The 18,108-nt window shown below is 44.2% G+C and overlaps 1 protein-coding gene across 2 annotated transcripts in view; it reads left to right on the top strand.

The window, feature by feature from the left end:
- The window catches only part of PGR (progesterone receptor), a 91,281-nt gene that overhangs the window by 22,651 nt on the left and 50,522 nt on the right, over positions 1-18,108 (top strand). Inside the window, exon 1 of one of the 2 annotated variants that reach the window (XM_072134181.1) lies at positions 14,668-16,256. The exons of the other annotated variant lie outside the window; for it this stretch is intronic. Coding sequence (XP_071990282.1) covers positions 15,280-16,256 — 977 coding nt within the window. The 5' untranslated portion in view covers positions 14,668-15,279. Of the gene's footprint in view, positions 1-14,667; positions 16,257-18,108 lie in introns of those variants that run through there. 2 annotated transcript variants of the gene reach the window in all.

Raw genomic sequence — 18,108 nt, 5'->3', positions numbered from 1 at the left:
CACAAAAAAGTGCAATTGTTTTTGTGCGACAACCTTCCCACCATGATAAGGGCTGTAAACCAAGCACACTGTCATACTGGTGTGTGTCTCCTCTGGCAGGACCAGCTCTTCTTTTAGCTTCTTATTATTCCACTTGTATGATTTTTGCATAATTTTTAAGTTTTTTTTTAAAGTTTTTTTTTTTTCATAAAAACAAGGCCATAAGGAGCCTAAAGAACGGCAGATCCTGCCAGAGGGGCGCACACCAGTATGTCAGTGTGCTGGGTTTACAGTTCTTTATTCTGGTGGTAAATGTCCTTTAAATCAGGTTTCCAAACTTGTGCATTCTGTGTAAAAGCTATTTGGAAGAAAATCATGTAAAATGCATTGGATCTCAACTTGAAGCCTAAAATTTATTTTGCATAATCGCTGTCAGACTGACTGAGGGGAACTTTATTAAGCCTGTAAAAATGTACAATGACAACCATGTCGTTGTTCTGCCAGTTGTTTTATGGCGATATCATCATGGTAAAGTGCTGCCTGTAAGTCATCCAGGGTACTGACTCCAGGACATGATAAAAGCGATGGGGAACACCACACAAACAATATTGGGAAATTTCATGCAACTCCAAGAAATAATAAAATTAATAATTTTATCTCTGCTATTAAGATATGAGTCTGGTTTTCCAGCAATAACACTTTATTAAGATTATCAAATATGAGATCTTTGTAATCAGACATCAAAAAGGAAATCAGCTCCAGACATCAAAATGCCGAGTTTAATAGGTAACGTTAAATCTCCGATGTCGGAGAGTGACGGAACATTTGGTAGAGATGCGGTCCCATGAGTCACTGCAGGAGACGTAGATCATATGGGGAAATCAAACTGTCTTCAAAACTATGATAAAAACCAGTAAGACGGGAGTCTCCAGATTAATGATAACAAGTAATAAGTTATATTTGTAATACCGTATTTTTCAGACTATAAGGCGCACAAAAGATCCTTTGATTTTCTCAGAAATCAAAGGTGCGCCTTATAGTCCAGTGCCCCTTATATGTGAACCGTACTTACAGACAACAGCTGCCTTGAACTGTGCACAGGTCTGCCACCTGCTGGTCATTCATCCTTATAATCAGATGCGCCTTATAATCCGGTGCTCCTTATATATGAACCTAGACTTTTTAGCAGGCATTTATTGATGGTGCGCCTCATAGTCCGAAAAATACGGTACATGAAAAATAAGGCCTCGATCATGTTACTCGTTCATGCAATCAACAATCACCTGAAGAATTGCTCGGATGGCTATACAGAATTTGATATGTTTGTCAGTCAAACCACTTGGCCAAGAGTGCATATGTTTTAAATGGAACCTAAAATTGACCTATTTAACCACTACCAGTATGTTGTCAAGCAGCCAAATACCTTACAGATCGTGTTTCTTTCATGACCCAATGTGGTGGAATTATTAAGAAAATCTACTGTGAAGTGAAATATAAATTGGTTGTATAAAGTCAAGGAGGCGGAGATTTTAACACGGATGTCAAGCTCTGTTTTCCTCAGAAAGCTCCCTACACTGTGATTGATGGTCCCCCATCAAGAGACATCACTAACCAGATCTCCTGATGTTTGATGCATGGTGTCAATCACAGAGGAGGAGGAGTTCAGAGCTCCCAACCTTGACTTCAGTGTTAAACTCTCCTCCTTCTTGACTTTATACAACCAACTTACATCTCACTTCAAAGATGGTTTTCTGGATGATGCCACCACACTGGAACATGAAATAAACAAAAACTAGAAGGTGTTATGCTGCTTGACAATATGCTGGTAGTGGTTTATTAGGGCAATTGCTAATGAGAAGTTTTCTTTAAATATTGAGTTACATGTGCTCTGGTGGCAGCTTATCTTCCCCAAAAGAAGTGGTAAAATTCTGGCTTCATGGAAAAGTTGGGAGAACCCTTAGGCATTTGATGATAACTAGTCTTGCTGAGAGCTAAGGGCATTGGTTGACATAAGTTTAATGTGTATGTCCACAATTACTTGGTTGTTTGATATCCCATCCCTTGTTGGACAATATCAGCTTGATCTTCAAGTCATGCATCACTACTGAGAGAAGGACCCTGTGCAATATGAGCAAAAGAGGAAGCAGTATATAGAAAGTCTGATCTAGGGCCCTACTATCTTTTTGCTTGATTTGAACCGCGATATATGCACTGTATATAGTTAAAAAAAAATGTATGACTTTTATTAAATTAGCTTTTTTGAACAATACTAAGCACAGAAAGCACAAACCCCTCTTCCATATTTGAATCCCTTACTCCTATCTCACAGCAGATAGCTCAGGGTAGTAAACCTCAATCCCGCCCCCAGTCTGTCCTCCTTGGCCACACCCTTTCCATCTCACAGCAGACGGTTCACTGTGATACATCTCAATCCCTCCCTCAATCTCTTAGTGTAGAAGAAGAATATGACAATTATGATTTATGAATACTTGGAAAGAAAAGCTCAGTTCAAAAAAACGGCATCTTATTTTACTACAGGAACCTAACACCTTATGGGTTTCTTGGCGATTCTTCCCAAAGCCTTTTAAGAGGTCCCTGCACTTTAGATCCCATTGAAATGAAAGAGAAGTGATCTGCAGTAATCAGTTTTGACCACTATAAAACGAACGGAGCTGTCTGCTTCTTTTTCTATTCTCTGTGTATCGGCTTTAGAGAACAACTGATCTGTACTGGTGCTGTGCGTTGGACTCTCACCAATCTTAAATTTAGTACCTATTTTATTGGTAGTTTTTTTTTTTTTAACCTGAAAACCCCCTTTAAATCTACTAAATGTGACCAGACGTCTGCTTTATTCTTCATATCTATTATTACGTTTTTTTTTACTTCCATTAAGGTAATTCTCTTTTGATGGAACAAGAATATAAGTGCTTGGCACAAAATACAATATTATATTGCTTAATGCTGCTTTTACAAAAAGCAAGGAGATAAAAGAAACGAATTCTGGGGTTCCTCAAATAGAATCCACTAATAAAGAGACATTCATGGAAGATAAAAGGTTTCCCCATTCACCTTTAATATGATGCAGTCTGTATCATTTGTAAATGGAGGCATAAAAAACGACCATTGCCCTCAAAATATGAAAGTAAAGTACTCACTTAATAGTTTCTAATATTCCCTAATATCCAAAATGGAACCAAAGTGAAGTCTGATGATGAATGGGCCCCCACCTATACTGCATACACAGCATTCACTGGGTGAGAGTAATCATAGGGGAATCTTTTCAGTCTAAATAGCCGACATGGTGGAAAACTGTTGCAAATTTTATGTACAATTAAGCCAAAATAGTCTAAAAAGTTTTACCCTAGTCCTTAATCTCAAGTAATCAATGTCATTATTATCTGATGGGCGGAGCCCAGGACCCCCTGTCTGACAGTACAAGGTCTAATTGGCATACAAGGTACTGAACTATGTTAATTAAGCTCTTTACCATCTGTTGGGTGGCGCTGAGATGGAGCAGGCAACCAGCCCCTGTCCATCTACCAAAAAAACAAAAACAAGTTGAACATTGCTTATTAAAAGGAACTTATCAACAAGGGGCCATTTTAGTTGGTGACAGGATAACCACCAATCAGTAACGTATAAAACCACACATGTTTTTAAAATATTTGTGCTTGAAAAAAAAACAACATATGAACCTTCTCCTGGCTCCCTGCCAGATTCCTCAGTCAAGTCCCGGGTGTCTGCTCCTGGATACCTCAGCCCATCAGTGTCGCTCGTTCAGCCCGTCCCACATATTTTCTACCAACCCCCCTTGATGTCGGCTCACCGCAGCAAGCTACGCTAGTGCTTGTGCAGTGAGCCCATGCTAGATAGTGAGGTGCCGCTGGTAAGCAAACTCCATAGTAAGCTGCGTATCACCGGTGCTTCACTGGCTGGAGGACGTGACACGTGCACAGAATGGAGCCACAGTGAGCCACGTTCACATCTCAGTGTGTATGGCAGAAAGTGATGGCAATGTATTAGGAGGCGCCTGGTGAATAAAGTCCCACAGGTCTTGCGAGGTTACTGCTCCATTCAATTTTATAGGGTTATCTCAGCCTTTTGGTGGGACAGCCCCCTTGAATAATAAGTCAGTTTGGAAGTAATTGGAAAACATAACTGGTCCTCACGCAGCTATGTCAAAGGAAAAATACAATGAAATGCACAGATGAATTATATATATATATATATATATATATATATATATATATATATATATATATTAGGATGTTATCATTGTTATGTGATATATATATATATATATATATATATATATATATATACAAAATCAAGAAAATGCTCAGCTGCACCAGTTCAAAAGAAATTTGGGTGCTCAAATGGTGGCACACCAAAATTAGTGAAAAAAAGGGAATTACTTTATTGCAGGAGTACTACGTTTCAGCTCCTATATCAGGAGCCTTTCTCAAGCCAAATGAGAGTGATACATACAATCTTTATATAGGGAGGTGACATCATATATGAATAATAACACGTGCATAAAAGCAACTAATTGTATTATTGTATTTATGCATGTGTGAAAGATTGTATGTAACAAACCCGGAGGTTGAGCACACACATTTCTTTTCAACTAGTGCAGCTGAGCATTTTGTTGATTTTGTATATATATATATCTCATATAACAATGATAACATATGGCTACGAGAATCAGAAAGTTGTGATAGTTGGAGAACGTTTGACTGAATCATAATAACGTTGTCATTAGGCAATGAACAAGCAGTCGGCTGGATGGTTGGAGAGATGAACTACTTGCTCCAATTAGTCTTTCCAATTAGTCCTGCTCCAATAAAGAGATTCGTTAGCAGAATCTCCAGTATCACATGGGACACACCAGCCAAATCCACATCATGTGATGAAGTAAAAAAGGGGCTACAACACATAGTGCAGACAGAGCTGATTCGGGCTGAGCGCGGGATCTAACTTTCAAATTGTGTCGCAAGACAATGCACTTACCTGCACCAGGAAGAAGGTGAACTCTGTCGGATCTGAGCGGGGAAGCGACACATGCAGGATATCGGGCACACGATCTTACTGACTCCCCGCACAGCGCATTATACACGGACAATGCACTTACCTGCACCAGGAGGAAGAAGGTGAACTCCGGCGGACCTGAGCGGGGAAGCGACACATGCAGGATATCGGGCGCACAAACTTAGTGAATCGCGGCACAGTGCAGAGTTTATATCTGTAAACTCCAGTGGGAATGTAAGTGAATGTGCCCCAATGACCCTTATGTGGAAATTGTTGAGACAGGGACAGGGAAGGGAGTAAGATGACAAGAAGATGCAGATGTTCAATGTTTTTGGAATTCCAAGGAAGGTTAAAGGGTGACCTTAATATGGATGTCACATCTTTTACATGCTTTATACAATGGCTTATAGTAGAAGATTGATTTTTGAAGTTCATGAAGTGATCCCAAAAAAAGGTAATTTTTTTTTTTTTTATTTGCAATTACCTGAGCAGTCACCTTCATGTGCAGGAAATGGTTAACAATGAAATAATTAATATTTACTTTAATATAAACTTGTGTTTATGAAATTGTGATACAAATTTAATAAACGTCCCATAAAAGTATTATAAAAACACAGCCCTAACATTGAAATGAATGGAATAGTAGATCATAGATCTGCAGTTACCTGGTCTGACCACTATACAGTCTGTTTCCTCTTCCAATTTGTGCGGTGTTGAGTGTTTAATCACTACCAATCTGATATCTACTACATATTCTATACACTAGGAAAAATTCTAAGTAGCACAAACGTAAGTCCAAAAATGGCGGGAGCAAGTCTATAAGAACCGGGCTATGAGTCCTCCAAAAATATCCAGAAAAAACAGCACTCCCACAGGCAGTAGTGGAAAAAGTGGATCCTTTTATTCCATCAAATGCGACGTTTCAACCCTGTAAGAGCCTTTTTCCAGCAGTGTACAAGTGACATACAGGGGCCATATATACTTACATACAAGGGTCACATGACCTTAAACAACACACCCCTTATACAATATACAAAGTTATATCATGAAGTTGTTTGTGAAAAACATATTATATATCCTGTGAACATACATGGAATCATCACCAGTGTATAAAAACACACATAAACATGAATAATAAAAACATAAGTGCATATATAAGAGACATTCAGCCACTGATATTGCAATCCATCTAATTATTAAAGTGCTGAGTGCTAGAAATTAAATTCTCCCTATACACAGGCGCACGATCGTCTCCCCTTATTTTTACTGCAGCAAAAATATAGTTTGTTTTTGTGAATGCATATCGGGCATGTGTGACACGCACCCCTGGATCTCAAATACCGGAAATGATGTATGATTATGTGATCATCTCCCACGTGACGTTAGTAAATTATCGTGGCAATGGTACACAAAGTGGTAGCAAAGAGAACCACAGAGGAAGCAAAGGATCACAACCATCAGCTGACAAAAGATCTATTCAAGGGACTAGGTACCCTCTCTATATGTCGGTCAGTCGCATATATACCAAGAATGTGGACCCGTTCTTCATATAGAAGCATTAGACATAGAACTAAATGTAAAGCCTCCTTTATATTGGGGAACTATAAATGGTCCCTAATTAAAGGGATTAACAATGTGTATGTCGGGGACATGAATGGTACTCCCCATCGCAATGTTACGCGAGAAGGGATTCCATACATATTAACCCCTATTTTACATCAGGCATCATAATGCCAAGCCCCCTGGAGGACAAACCGCATAAAAACATATATCGTATTTTTTGGACTATAAGGCGCGTAAAAAATCCTTTGATTTTCTCAGAAATGAAAGGTGCGTCTCATAGTCCAGTGCGCCTTTTATGTGAACTGTACTTACAGACAACAGCTGCCCTGAACTGTGCACAGGTCTGCCACCTGCTGATCGTTAATCCTTATAATCAGGTGCGCCTTATAGTCCAGTGCGCCTAATATATGAACCATACTGAGAGACAACAGCTGCCTTGAACTGTGCACAGGTCTGCCACCTGCTGGTCATTCATCCTTATAATCAGGTGCGCCTTATATATGAACCTAGACGTTTTAGCAGGCATTTATTGATGGTGCGCCTTATAATCCGGTGCGCCTTATAGTCCGAAAAGGGTGGTAGATATGTTATTAATATTTGTATTCAGGAAAACTTCTGCAAAAGGGTTGCATCAAATGATATTGTTATCCCATGTCCTTCTGCTGAGAGGAGAATGGGAGTCCTATTCTCACTAACTGAATGAAGCATGTGTCCTGCCATTCCATTCAATACTGTGGTAGCATTGCAGAGCACAGCGCTGGGGTACCTCCATAACCTCCATTCCATGTCTATTAGTTTTGAGTGTGATAGGTGAGTACTTTGCTTGGTCAATTCTGAAATTTTCATGGTATTCCATTGCGTTCCATTGAATAAATCCCTGGGATGTATGCTTGACCTGCTGCTCCATCAGTAAGTGAGGACCCTTGTTCTCCTAAACAATAGGGGTCCATGTGATTGGTAAGGTTCCACCAATTGGACCAGGCCTGGCGCCAACACCCGGCCAACCCGTGCAAGTGCCGGGGCCCCTTGGTACTGGAGGGGCCCACTCGGGCCCCTGGATCAATTGTACCAGTGTCGCTTTAAGACACTGGTACAATTGATCACCATCCGGCTTATGTCGTTTTCTGCCTCTATGCTGCGTTGGTCGGCAGCGCAGCATAGAGGCAGAATCTAAAACTCACCTGTCCTGGTTCCCACAAAGCGGCGCTGAGCACGGTATGCGACGGCTCTGAAGCCGGCGCACATGATGACGTCATCAGATCACGTGTGAGTTCTTTTTTTTTCTTTCCCGGAGGGTCAGTGTGTCCGGAGGGGGGGGGGAGGGGGTCCGTGAGTCCGGAAGGGGGAGGGAGGTGGTCAGTGTATCCGGAGGGGATCAGCGTGTCCAGAGGGGGGAGGGAGAGGGTCAGTGTGTCCGCAGGGAAGGTCAGTGTTTCCGCAGGGGGAAGGGGGGCAGTGTGGCCACTGGAGGGCGGCCCACGAAGGGGCCCATTAAGGCTCTGCCACCCAGGGGCCCATTAAAACCTGGAGCCGGCGCTGAGTTGGACCCCCACCAATCAGACTGTGGATAGAAGATACAGCCTCTGTACGTAAAGTCTCTTAGTATAGACGTAAAATACTACAGTAGTCCACATTCAGCCGCTGCTACATGTCACCAGCCTGTTGATGTTACAGTAGATACATTGTTGCTGACCCCACACATTGTCACCCTCCGCTTTCTAGTTGACTCAGAATTCCAGTGTGGATACATTGTATATGGCGCTCACGTCATGTCTTTTCTATATCATTAGCTAATGTACTGATCCTCCTCATGGCTCATCAGCATTCAGCTTGTTCAGATAAATGAACTAAACGAACCATTTTTTACACCAAATTAGTTTTATAACTACAGTTTAATTAGCAAACTCTCCACTGGCCCCTCAGCTTCCGTATGTGTGCGGCTTGTTATAGTGGCGTAGACTACGGTATTTTCTAATGACCGGGACTGAGTTAGAGATTTCTGCTGAGTATTTTATTAGCCGTCCTCCCTTCATGGGATTCACGTAATGGAAAAATCTGTGTGATATTTCCAAGATTCCAGCGCAAGGGAAAGCAAGGTGCTGATTGTCTGTGACACTTGGGCTGGGGACAAGATTCTCCGCTGCAGAAAACATCCAAACTGGGCTGAACATTATGGATGGGGGATTTTCAGCTAGTAATCTGTGGCTATAATTCTATGAATAGTCCCAGCCTAACAGTCCTAAACTTATAGATTGCCACTAACACCCAGGGACGGATTAAGACTCTGGACTGGATGAATATTATAGCCCCTACAAATCTAGAATTCCCCTTCTGCATATGGGATGAATCTTCATGGGGAATGGAGGATGCGTCCCTTCTACCTGCTTTCAATCTGCGGTTTCAGGACTTTTAGAGGACCTTCAAGGTCCTGAAATGCCTCTTGTGAACATGTGTATTCAGAGCAGGAACAAAATTTTATGGGTGAAGGTCCTTCTCAGTATAAAATTTGACGGCCGGTTTGGGTGCCTATGTTATAACCCTCTATTGCTAACAACCATAATTGTGAAATGTATTGGATGTACCATGTACTGACAACCTATTTTGAACCTTTTTATGGTAATTCAATATATTTTTGGGGGTCTCAAGTAAAGTTTTATCTGGGGGCTCCATACAAAAGGTCCATGAGGCCGGGCACCATTGCAGGTGATGGCTTGTGAATGGAGTGCTAGTGCTTGGACAACTAGTTTTTTGGGGACCCCATATCCATGCAATTAAATGGGTTGCATTATAGGCAGCCCTGCACATTTCTAATACTAAGGGCCGCATTTGTAACACACCCCTAGGGAAGGGATAGATTAATCTCCTTTGCAGGGGGTACAGAATACATCCCACCACATTCTACCACTTTGTAAAGCACAAAGATGGCAACATATAAAATCACTCATTTAATAGCCCTGTGTTGCCCTCCTACCCCACTAATTCCAAGTATTACGATGGACACTTCTCCCTCTACCCCACGTCCTAACTCCATAAATTGTACATCTATCATAATGTCCCCCTAGTCTGCCTTCCTATAAAGCTTACATTGAACAGCACTAATATGTAGCCTTATGGAGCAGTAATGTTTAGATGGAGCATGTAAAAAACATATGAAAAAGGAAATAAAATATAAATAAAATTATATTCAAAATAGATATTTTCAATAATGGAAACAAAAAGGTATAAATAATTTTTTTCAGAAATGATTAAATATTCATTATCATGACTGACAATATAGGACAATAGACTGCACAGACATAAAACAGGTGAAGAGTCATAAAGTTAAATGAAAGATTCTGTGATGCAAATATAATCTACCTAACAAGGACCATAGGAGATTGAGATGAGTTACATGAATGAAATATGAAGGGTGATGCCAATGCCAGTCACTGCCGGTGCTTGAACATGTTGAAAAAAAATGGAAAAATATCAGTAATTACTATTAAAAACAAAGAAATGAGCCAAGCAATCATAAAGTAACAGAGAGTGCAGAGACTTACAGCATAGAGAAATCCAAACAGTGACCTGGCCTCTAATCCATTCAGCTATACAATACAAAGCTCTGTGCCAGTCTCCTGCACTGAAAAAGGGAGACCAGTGCCCTCCAGTCCTAATCTACCACCTCCAGAAGTCAGAGCAGAAGAAGTACAAGCTCAGTGTGCCAGTCTCCTGCACAGAAGAGGAGACCAGTGCCTTCCAGTCCTAATCTACCACCTCCAGAAGTCAGGGCAGAAGAAGTACAAGCTCTGTGTGCCAGTCTCCTGCACAGAAGAGGAGATCAGTGCCCTCCAGTCCTAATCTACCACCTCCAGAAGTCAGGGCGGAAGAGGGACAAGCTCTGTGTGCCAGTCTCCTGCACAGAAGAGGAGATCAGTGCCCTCCAGTCCAAATCTACCATCTCCAGAAGTCAGGGCAGAAGAAGTACAAGCTCTGTGTGCCAGTCTCCTGCACAGAAGAGGAGATCAGTGCCCTCCAGTCCTAATCTACCACCTCCAGAAGTCAGGGCGGAAGAGGGACAAGCTCAGTGCGCCAGTCTCCTGCACAGAAGAGGAGACCAGTGCCCTCCAGTCCTAATCTACCACCTCCAGAAGTCAGGGCAGAAGAAGTACAAGCTCAGTGTGCCAGTCTCCTGCACAGAAGAGGAGATCAGTGCCCTCCAGTCCTAATCTACCACCTCCAGAAGTCAGGGCAGAAGAAGTACAAGCTCAGTGTGCCAGTCTCCTGCACAGAAGAGGAGACCAGTGCCCTCCAGTCCTAATCTACCACCTCCAGAAGTCAGGGCAGAAGAAGTACAAGCTCAGTGTGCCAGTCTCCTGCACAGAAGTGCCCTCCAGTCCTAATCTACCATCTCCAGAAGTCAGGGCAGAAGAGGGACAAGCTCAGTGTGCCAGTCTCCTGCACAGAAGTGCCCACCAGTCCTAATCTACCACCTCCAGAAGTCAGGGCAGAAGAAGTACAAGCTCAGTGTGCCAGTCTCCTGCACTGAAAAAGGGAGACCAGTGCCCTCCAGTCCTAATCTACCACCTCCAGAAGTCAGGGCATAAGAAGTACAAGCTCAGTGTGCCAGTCTCCTGCACAGAAGAGGAGACCAGTGCCCTCCAGTCCTAATCTACCACCTCCAGAAGTCAGGGCAGAAGAAGTACAAGCTCAGTGTGCCAGTCTCCTGCACAGAAGAGGAGATCAGTGCCCTACAGTCCTAATCTACCACCTCCAGAAGTCAGGGCAGAAGAAGTACAAGCTCTGTGTGCCAGTCTCCTGCACAGATGAGGAGACCAGTGCCCTCCAGTCCTAATCTACCACCTCCAGAAGTCAGGGCAGAAGAAGTACAAGCTCAGTGTGCCAGTCTCCTGCACAGAAGTGCCCACCAGTCCTAATCTACCACCTCCAGAAGTCAGGGCAGAAGAAGTACAAGCTCTGTGTGCCAGTCTCCTGCACAGAAGAGGAGACCAGTGCCCACCAGTCCTAATCTACCACCTCCAGAAGTCAGGGCGGAAGAGGTACAAGCTCAGTGTGCCAGTCTCCTGCACAGAAGAGGAGACCAGTGCCCTCCAATCCTAATCTACCACCTCCAGAAGTCAGGGCAGAAGAAGTACAAGCTCAGTGTGCCAGTCTCCTGCACAGAAGAGGAGACCAGTGCCCACCAGTCCTAATCTACCACCTCCAGAAGTCAGGGCAGAAGAGGGACAAGCTCAGTGTGCCAGTCTCCTGCACAGAAGTGCCCACCAGTCCTAATCTACCACCTCCAGAAGTCAGGGTGGAAGAAGTACAAGCTCAGTGTGCCAGTCTCCTGCACAGAATAGGAGACCAGTGCCATCCAGTCCTAATCTACCACCTCCAGAAGTCAGGGTGGAAGAAGTACAAGCTCAGTGTGCCAGTCTCCTGCACAGAATAGTCGACCAGTGCCATCCAGTCCTAATCTACCACCTCCAGAAGTCAGGGCAGAAGAGGTACAAGCTCAGTGTGCCAGTCTCCTGCACTGAAAAAGGGAGACCAGTGCCCTCCAGTCCTAATCTACCACCTCCAGAAGTCAGGGCAGAAGAAGTACAAGCTCAGTGTGCCAGTCTCCTGCACAGAAGAGGAGATCAGTGCCCTCCAGTCCTAATCTACCACCTCCAGAAGTCAGGGCAGAAGAAGTACAAGCTCAGTGTGCCAGTCTCCTGCACAGAAGAGAAGACCAGTGCCCTCCAGTCCTAATCTACCACCTCCAGAAGTCAGGGCAGAAGAAGTCCAAGCTCAGTGTGCCAGTCTCCTGCACAGAAGTGCCCTCCAGTCCTAATCTACCATCTCCAGAAGTCAGGGCGGAAAAAGGACAAGCTCAGTGTGCCAGTCTCCTGCACAGAAGAGGAGACCAGTGCCCACCAGTCCTAATCTACCACCTCCAGAAGTCAGGGCAGAAGAGGGACAAGCTCAGTGTGCCAGTCTCCTGCACAGAAGTGCCCACCAGTCCTAATCTACCACCTCCAGAAGTCAGGGTGGAAGAAGTACAAGCTCAGTGTGCCAGTCTCCTGCACAGAATAGGAGACCAGTGCCATCCAGTCCTAATCTACCACCTCCAGAAGTCAGGGTGGAAGAAGTACAAGCTCAGTGTGCCAGTCTCCTGCACAGAATAGGAGACCAGTGCCATCCAGTCCTAATCTACCACCTCCAGAAGTCAGGGCAGAAGAGGTACAAGCTCAGTGTGCCAGTCTCCTGCACTGAAAAAGGGAGACCAGTGCCCTCCAGTCCTAATCTACCACCTCCAGAAGTCAGGGCAGAAGAAGTACAAGCTCAGTGTGCCAGTCTCCTGCACAGAAGAGGAGATCAGTGCCCTCCAGTCCTAATCTACCACCTCCAGAAGTCAGGGCAGAAGAAGTACAAGCTCAGTGTGCCAGTCTCCTGCACAGAAGAGAAGACCAGTGCCCTCCAGTCCTAATCTACCACCTCCAGAAGTCAGGGCAGAAGAAGTCCAAGCTCAGTGTGCCAGTCTCCTGCACAGAAGTGCCCTCCAGTCCTAATCTACCATCTCCAGAAGTCAGGGCGGAAAAAGGACAAGCTCAGTGTGCCAGTCTCCTGCACAGAAGTGCCCACCAGTTCTAATCTACCACCTCCAGAAGTCAGGGCAGAAGAAGTACAAGCTCAGTGTGCCAGTCTCCTGCACTGAAAAAGGGAGACCAGTGCCCTCCAGTCCTAATCTACCACCTCCAGAAGTCAGGGCGGAAGAGGGACAAGCTCAGTGTGCCAGTCTCCTGCACTGAAAAAGGGAGACCAGTGCCCACCAGTCCTAATCTACCACCTCCAGAAGTCAGAGCAGAAGAAGTACAAGCTCTGTGTGCCAGTCTCCTGCACAGAAGAAGAGACCAGTGCCCACCAGTCCTAATCTACCACCTCCACAAGTCAGGGCAGAAGAAGTACAAGCTCTGTGTGCCAGTCTCCTGCACAGATGAGGAGACCAGTGCCCTCCAGTCCTAATCTACCACCTCCAGAAGTCAGGGCAGAAGAAGTACAAGCTCTGTGTGCCAGTCTCCTGCACAGATGAGGAGACCAGTGCCCTCCAGTCCTAATCTACCACCTCCAGAAGTCAGGGCAGAAGAAGTACAAGCTCAGTGTGCCAGTCTCCTGCACAGAAGAGGAGATCAGTGCCCTCCAGTCCTGATCTACCACCTCCAGAAGTCAGGGCGGAAGAGGGACAAGCTCAGTGTGCCAGTCTCCTGCACAGAAGAGGAGACCAGTGCCCTCCAGTCCTAATCTACCACCTCCAGAAGTCAGAGCAGAAGAAGTACAAGCTCAGTGTGCCAGTCTCCTGCACAGAAGAGGAGATCAGTGCCCTCCAGTCCTAATCTACCACCTCCAGAAGTCAGGGCAGAAGAAGTACAAGCTCAGTGTGCCAGTCTCCTGCACAGAAGAGGAGACCAGTGCCCACCAGTCCTAATCTACCACCTCCAGAAGTCAGGGCAGAAGAAGTACAAGCTCTGTGTGCCAGTCTCCTGCACAGAAGAGGAGACCAGTGCCCACCAGTCCTAATCTACCACCTCCAGAAGTCAGGGCAGAAGAAGTACAAGCTCTGTGTGCCAGTCTCCTGCACAGAAGAGGAGACCAGTGCCCACCAGTCCTAATCTACCACCTCCAGAAGTCAGGGCAGAAGAGGGACAAGCTCAGTGTGCCAGTCTCCTGCACAGAAGTGCCCACCAGTCCTAATCTACCACCTCCAGAAGTCAGGGCAGAAGAGATACAAGCTCAGTGTGCCAGTCTCCTGCACAGAAGAGGAGACCAGTGCCCTCCAGTCCTAATCTACCACCTCCAGAAGTCAGGGCAGAAGAGGTACAAGCTCAGTGTGCCAGTCTCCTGCACTGAAAAAGGGAGATCAGTGCCCTCCACTATTGCCTCCAGAAGTTAAGGCAGCAGAAGTACAGACTTAGTGCCAGTCTCCTTTACAAGAGATAAGTACCCTTCATTTTTAATTTGCTGCATCAGGGTAGTAGAGGTTCAAGCTCAGTGCCAGTCTCCTACTGTGAAGAGGAGATCAGTGCCCTCCACTCCCAATCTACTGCTCCAGTCCTTATCTGCTGCATCCAGGAGTCAAGGTAGGAGAGATTCAAGATCAGTGCCAGTCTTCTGCACAGTAAGAAGAGATCAGTGCCTTCGACTCCAAATCTACTGCCTCCAGAGGTCAAGGCAGGAGAGGTCTAAGCTTAATGCCAGTCTTCTGCACAGAAGGTGAGATCAGTGCCCTCCACACATTATCTGCTGCATCTAGGAGTCAAGGTAGGAGAGATTCAAGCTCAATGCCAGTCTTCTGCATGATAAGAAGAGATCAGTGCCCTCCAGTCCTAACCTTCTGCATCCAGAAGTTGAGGCAAAAGAGGTAAAAGCTCAGTTTCAGTTTTCTGCTTAGTAATGAGAGATCAGTGCCAGCTCTCAGTGCCAATCCCCTGCGCTCAGAAAGCAGAGAGAGTCTCCAGCTCCAGAGGTGCAGAGCATAGAGAAGCTCGGTGCCCATCTACATAAGAAGTGCAGATTTACCCAGCAGACACAGGAGGAGAAAGTACAGAGCAAGCAACAGGCAGTGCAGCCTCATTAAACTTTTACCAGGAAAGCTCCAGCATCGAGGAAAGCAAGCAGTGATACAGAGAAGGACACTGGTCTCCTGCCACAAGGAACTTTTAGTATTCTCAGACTTCATGATACTCTGTTATGGAGGATACAAATAAGCAATGTCCTTTACAAGATCCAAGCAGATACCTGATGAGAACTTCCAGGAGACAAGTGGACTTTTTGCAGGAGGATCCTGGAGACCTGTCCCTCGATAGTCTTCTATATGAGAAAGCAGGGGACATCTATGAGAAGAGAGAAGGACCAGCATCTGTTGATAACAATGAGCTGGATAATGTCCTGGACTGTATACTGGACTCTTCACCACCTGACCAGCAACACTTATGGTCTCACTGTGGTATTCCTGACATACAGGGGATGGGAGATGTTAAGACTGGTTCTGGTGACTCCAAATGTGGCATTTTAGACATCAAATTATGGACAGAAGCCACAGCATCTGGAAAGAGGACATTGGAGGACTTTACTGAGAACCAGTCATCTGTGAAAAGTGGTGTCTCCGGAGCTGTGCCCAGTAGACATCCACCACTGACATCTGAACTAAACCTCAATACTATGGCAGACTTGGATATGAATGTGTTATACCTATCTACCCAGGAAAGAGAGATGGATGAGGTAGATGGCCATGACCAGATGTCTTCTCCCCCCAACCCATCCCAGCAGACATCTCCATATACATCCCAAAGCTCCAGTTTACACCCTGAAGATGGACATGTGAAGCAGGAAGCATCTGAGCTCTTATTATTTCATTCCACAAAAGAAAGATCTCTGCACCAGGATTATAAATTAGCCTCCTCTGGTCCTGCCACCCCTGAGCCTGACCAGTCTTTGGATTTTATTCTCTGTAAAACTGAGTCTGAAGGCACCTATCAACCATATAGACCCAACATGGGTAAACCAGCGGAAAACCAGATCCATGTTGGACCTTCATCATCTAACTCACCTCAAAACATCTACCAGTCTCTGAGTCTTAGTGGCCATCAGCAGCAATCATACCAGGCAGGAGTAGTGAGGGACACCTTCCTATCCCAAATCACGCTGCCATATGTCCAGTACATCAGGTAACTACACGTTATTATATAAGATTATCTAGCACATTACTGATTGTGGTCCTGAATGTTTCTCTAAATCACTATACATGGTAGAACATCATATCTTAAAAAAATGACTTTACAAGGGAGATCAACATATCTCAACTTTCACATCAATTGACATGAATATTGAATGGTGTCTTAGTGCATTTTTGCTTATTATTATTATTGCTAAATTGTACTGTAATAATATATTTTTCACTTTTTATTTCTGGTTATATTATTATTTTTTATTATTTATTTTAATATTATATTAATAGTTTAATATTATTTTAATATTATTATTATAATGATTTTTTTTAATTTTACTTTTACTTTTTTAATTTAAAAAAGTTCCCTAATTATGCTGACTCTTACCATAATGGGAATTATTTTGCTTTTAGATAAATCATAGATTAATCATAGATACACCATTCAGACATACATTGTAAAATGTCCCTTAAAGGGACGGCTCTTATTTTTGAAGAATCTCTGCTGTCTACAAAAGTATTATTGCAGCTGCCCGTGGTTAGCTGACATATACCCCATAACCAGGCTCCCCACCAGTATACCTCCTAGACTATTATAGAGGGGTATTATACATGGCTACTGCTCTATGCAGCTGCCCCACAGCGGACACTCCAGTAGGTATGAAGGACCCCCCTTACTAGCGTTTAGTGAGTGTCCAAGCAGGCAGACCCCCACTGATATCAATTTAATAACTATCCTGTTTTGTAAATGATAAATGTTGATGAAAGGAATATCTAATGGACCCTCCTCCAGGGTGTTGGTATCATTATAAAATGACCAAAATATATAGGGGCAGCTGTATCTTAGTCTTGCAATTCAGTTTTATATTTTTTTTAGCAGTTCTGCTCTTTGATTTATCCTTTGGATGATTTCTTTCATATAAATTGTGCTATTTTTGCACAAATTTTTGGTTCAATTTCTGAAATTTGCTAAATTTTTGGTGCAATCTATAAAAAACTGTTTCCTACACTGGGTGTTGGAGTGTATTGTTTTAGCCAATTTCTAGGCGCAAATCAGTGATAAATCATGTAGCAACGTTTGCCAAAAAGCACCGTCCAAAGATGAATTCGGCACGTAGCAGGAAAACCAGTGTGTCACGAGCTTCAGAGAAGTCACAAATAAATGGGCAAAAACGCAAAAAGAAAGGGAAAAATGCAAATAAAAAGATTAATCTCCCCCATAAACTACGGTAGTTTTGATGTATCCAGACACTTATGTATAGAGCACTGATAAAGGGTTTACGTGTCTCCATGGTTCTGGTGTGTTGTCTGATCTTGTCTGACCTCTTCTATGTAGTTCGGACGCACTCCTTATAATTTAGAAGATACCCGGAGACCCGTGCCATGTGAAAGTTTGGTATTAGACATCTATCTAATGTGGGGCAGTCATACAGATGTCTCCCTCCGTATTTTATCTCTTAGTTGGACATGTACAGCTATGAGATGACCAGCCAGTGTCGGACTGGCCCACCAGAGAACCAGAGGATCTTCCGGTGGGCCCTGGCTAAACCTATGGTCCCTTTTACACAAATGTGTGGTGGACCGATATTGGTCCCTATAGATGCCTATGGTGTCTGGCCCGAGTACGGTGACCAAATACGTGTCACATGGAAAAAAGCAGTCACCCCCCCCCCCCCCCTCTCTCCAGCTCATGTGTGAAAGAGGTCCATTACTGGACCTAATATTATGAGGAGAAGATGCCAAATCTGTAGGCTATCAAAGGAACGAGAAAAAAATTTTCAGCTGAGTTCACGGAATCCAGGTCCAACACTGGACAATTAGCATTTTATTGTGTTGGGGCCCCTCATGAAAGC

This window comes from Engystomops pustulosus, chromosome 2, assembly GCF_040894005.1.
Source record: "Engystomops pustulosus chromosome 2, aEngPut4.maternal, whole genome shotgun sequence".
Lineage (NCBI taxonomy): Eukaryota > Metazoa > Chordata > Amphibia > Anura > Leptodactylidae > Engystomops > Engystomops pustulosus.
The sequence above is the reverse complement of the archived record's forward strand: the minus strand, read 5'-3'. Positions and strand labels throughout refer to the sequence as shown.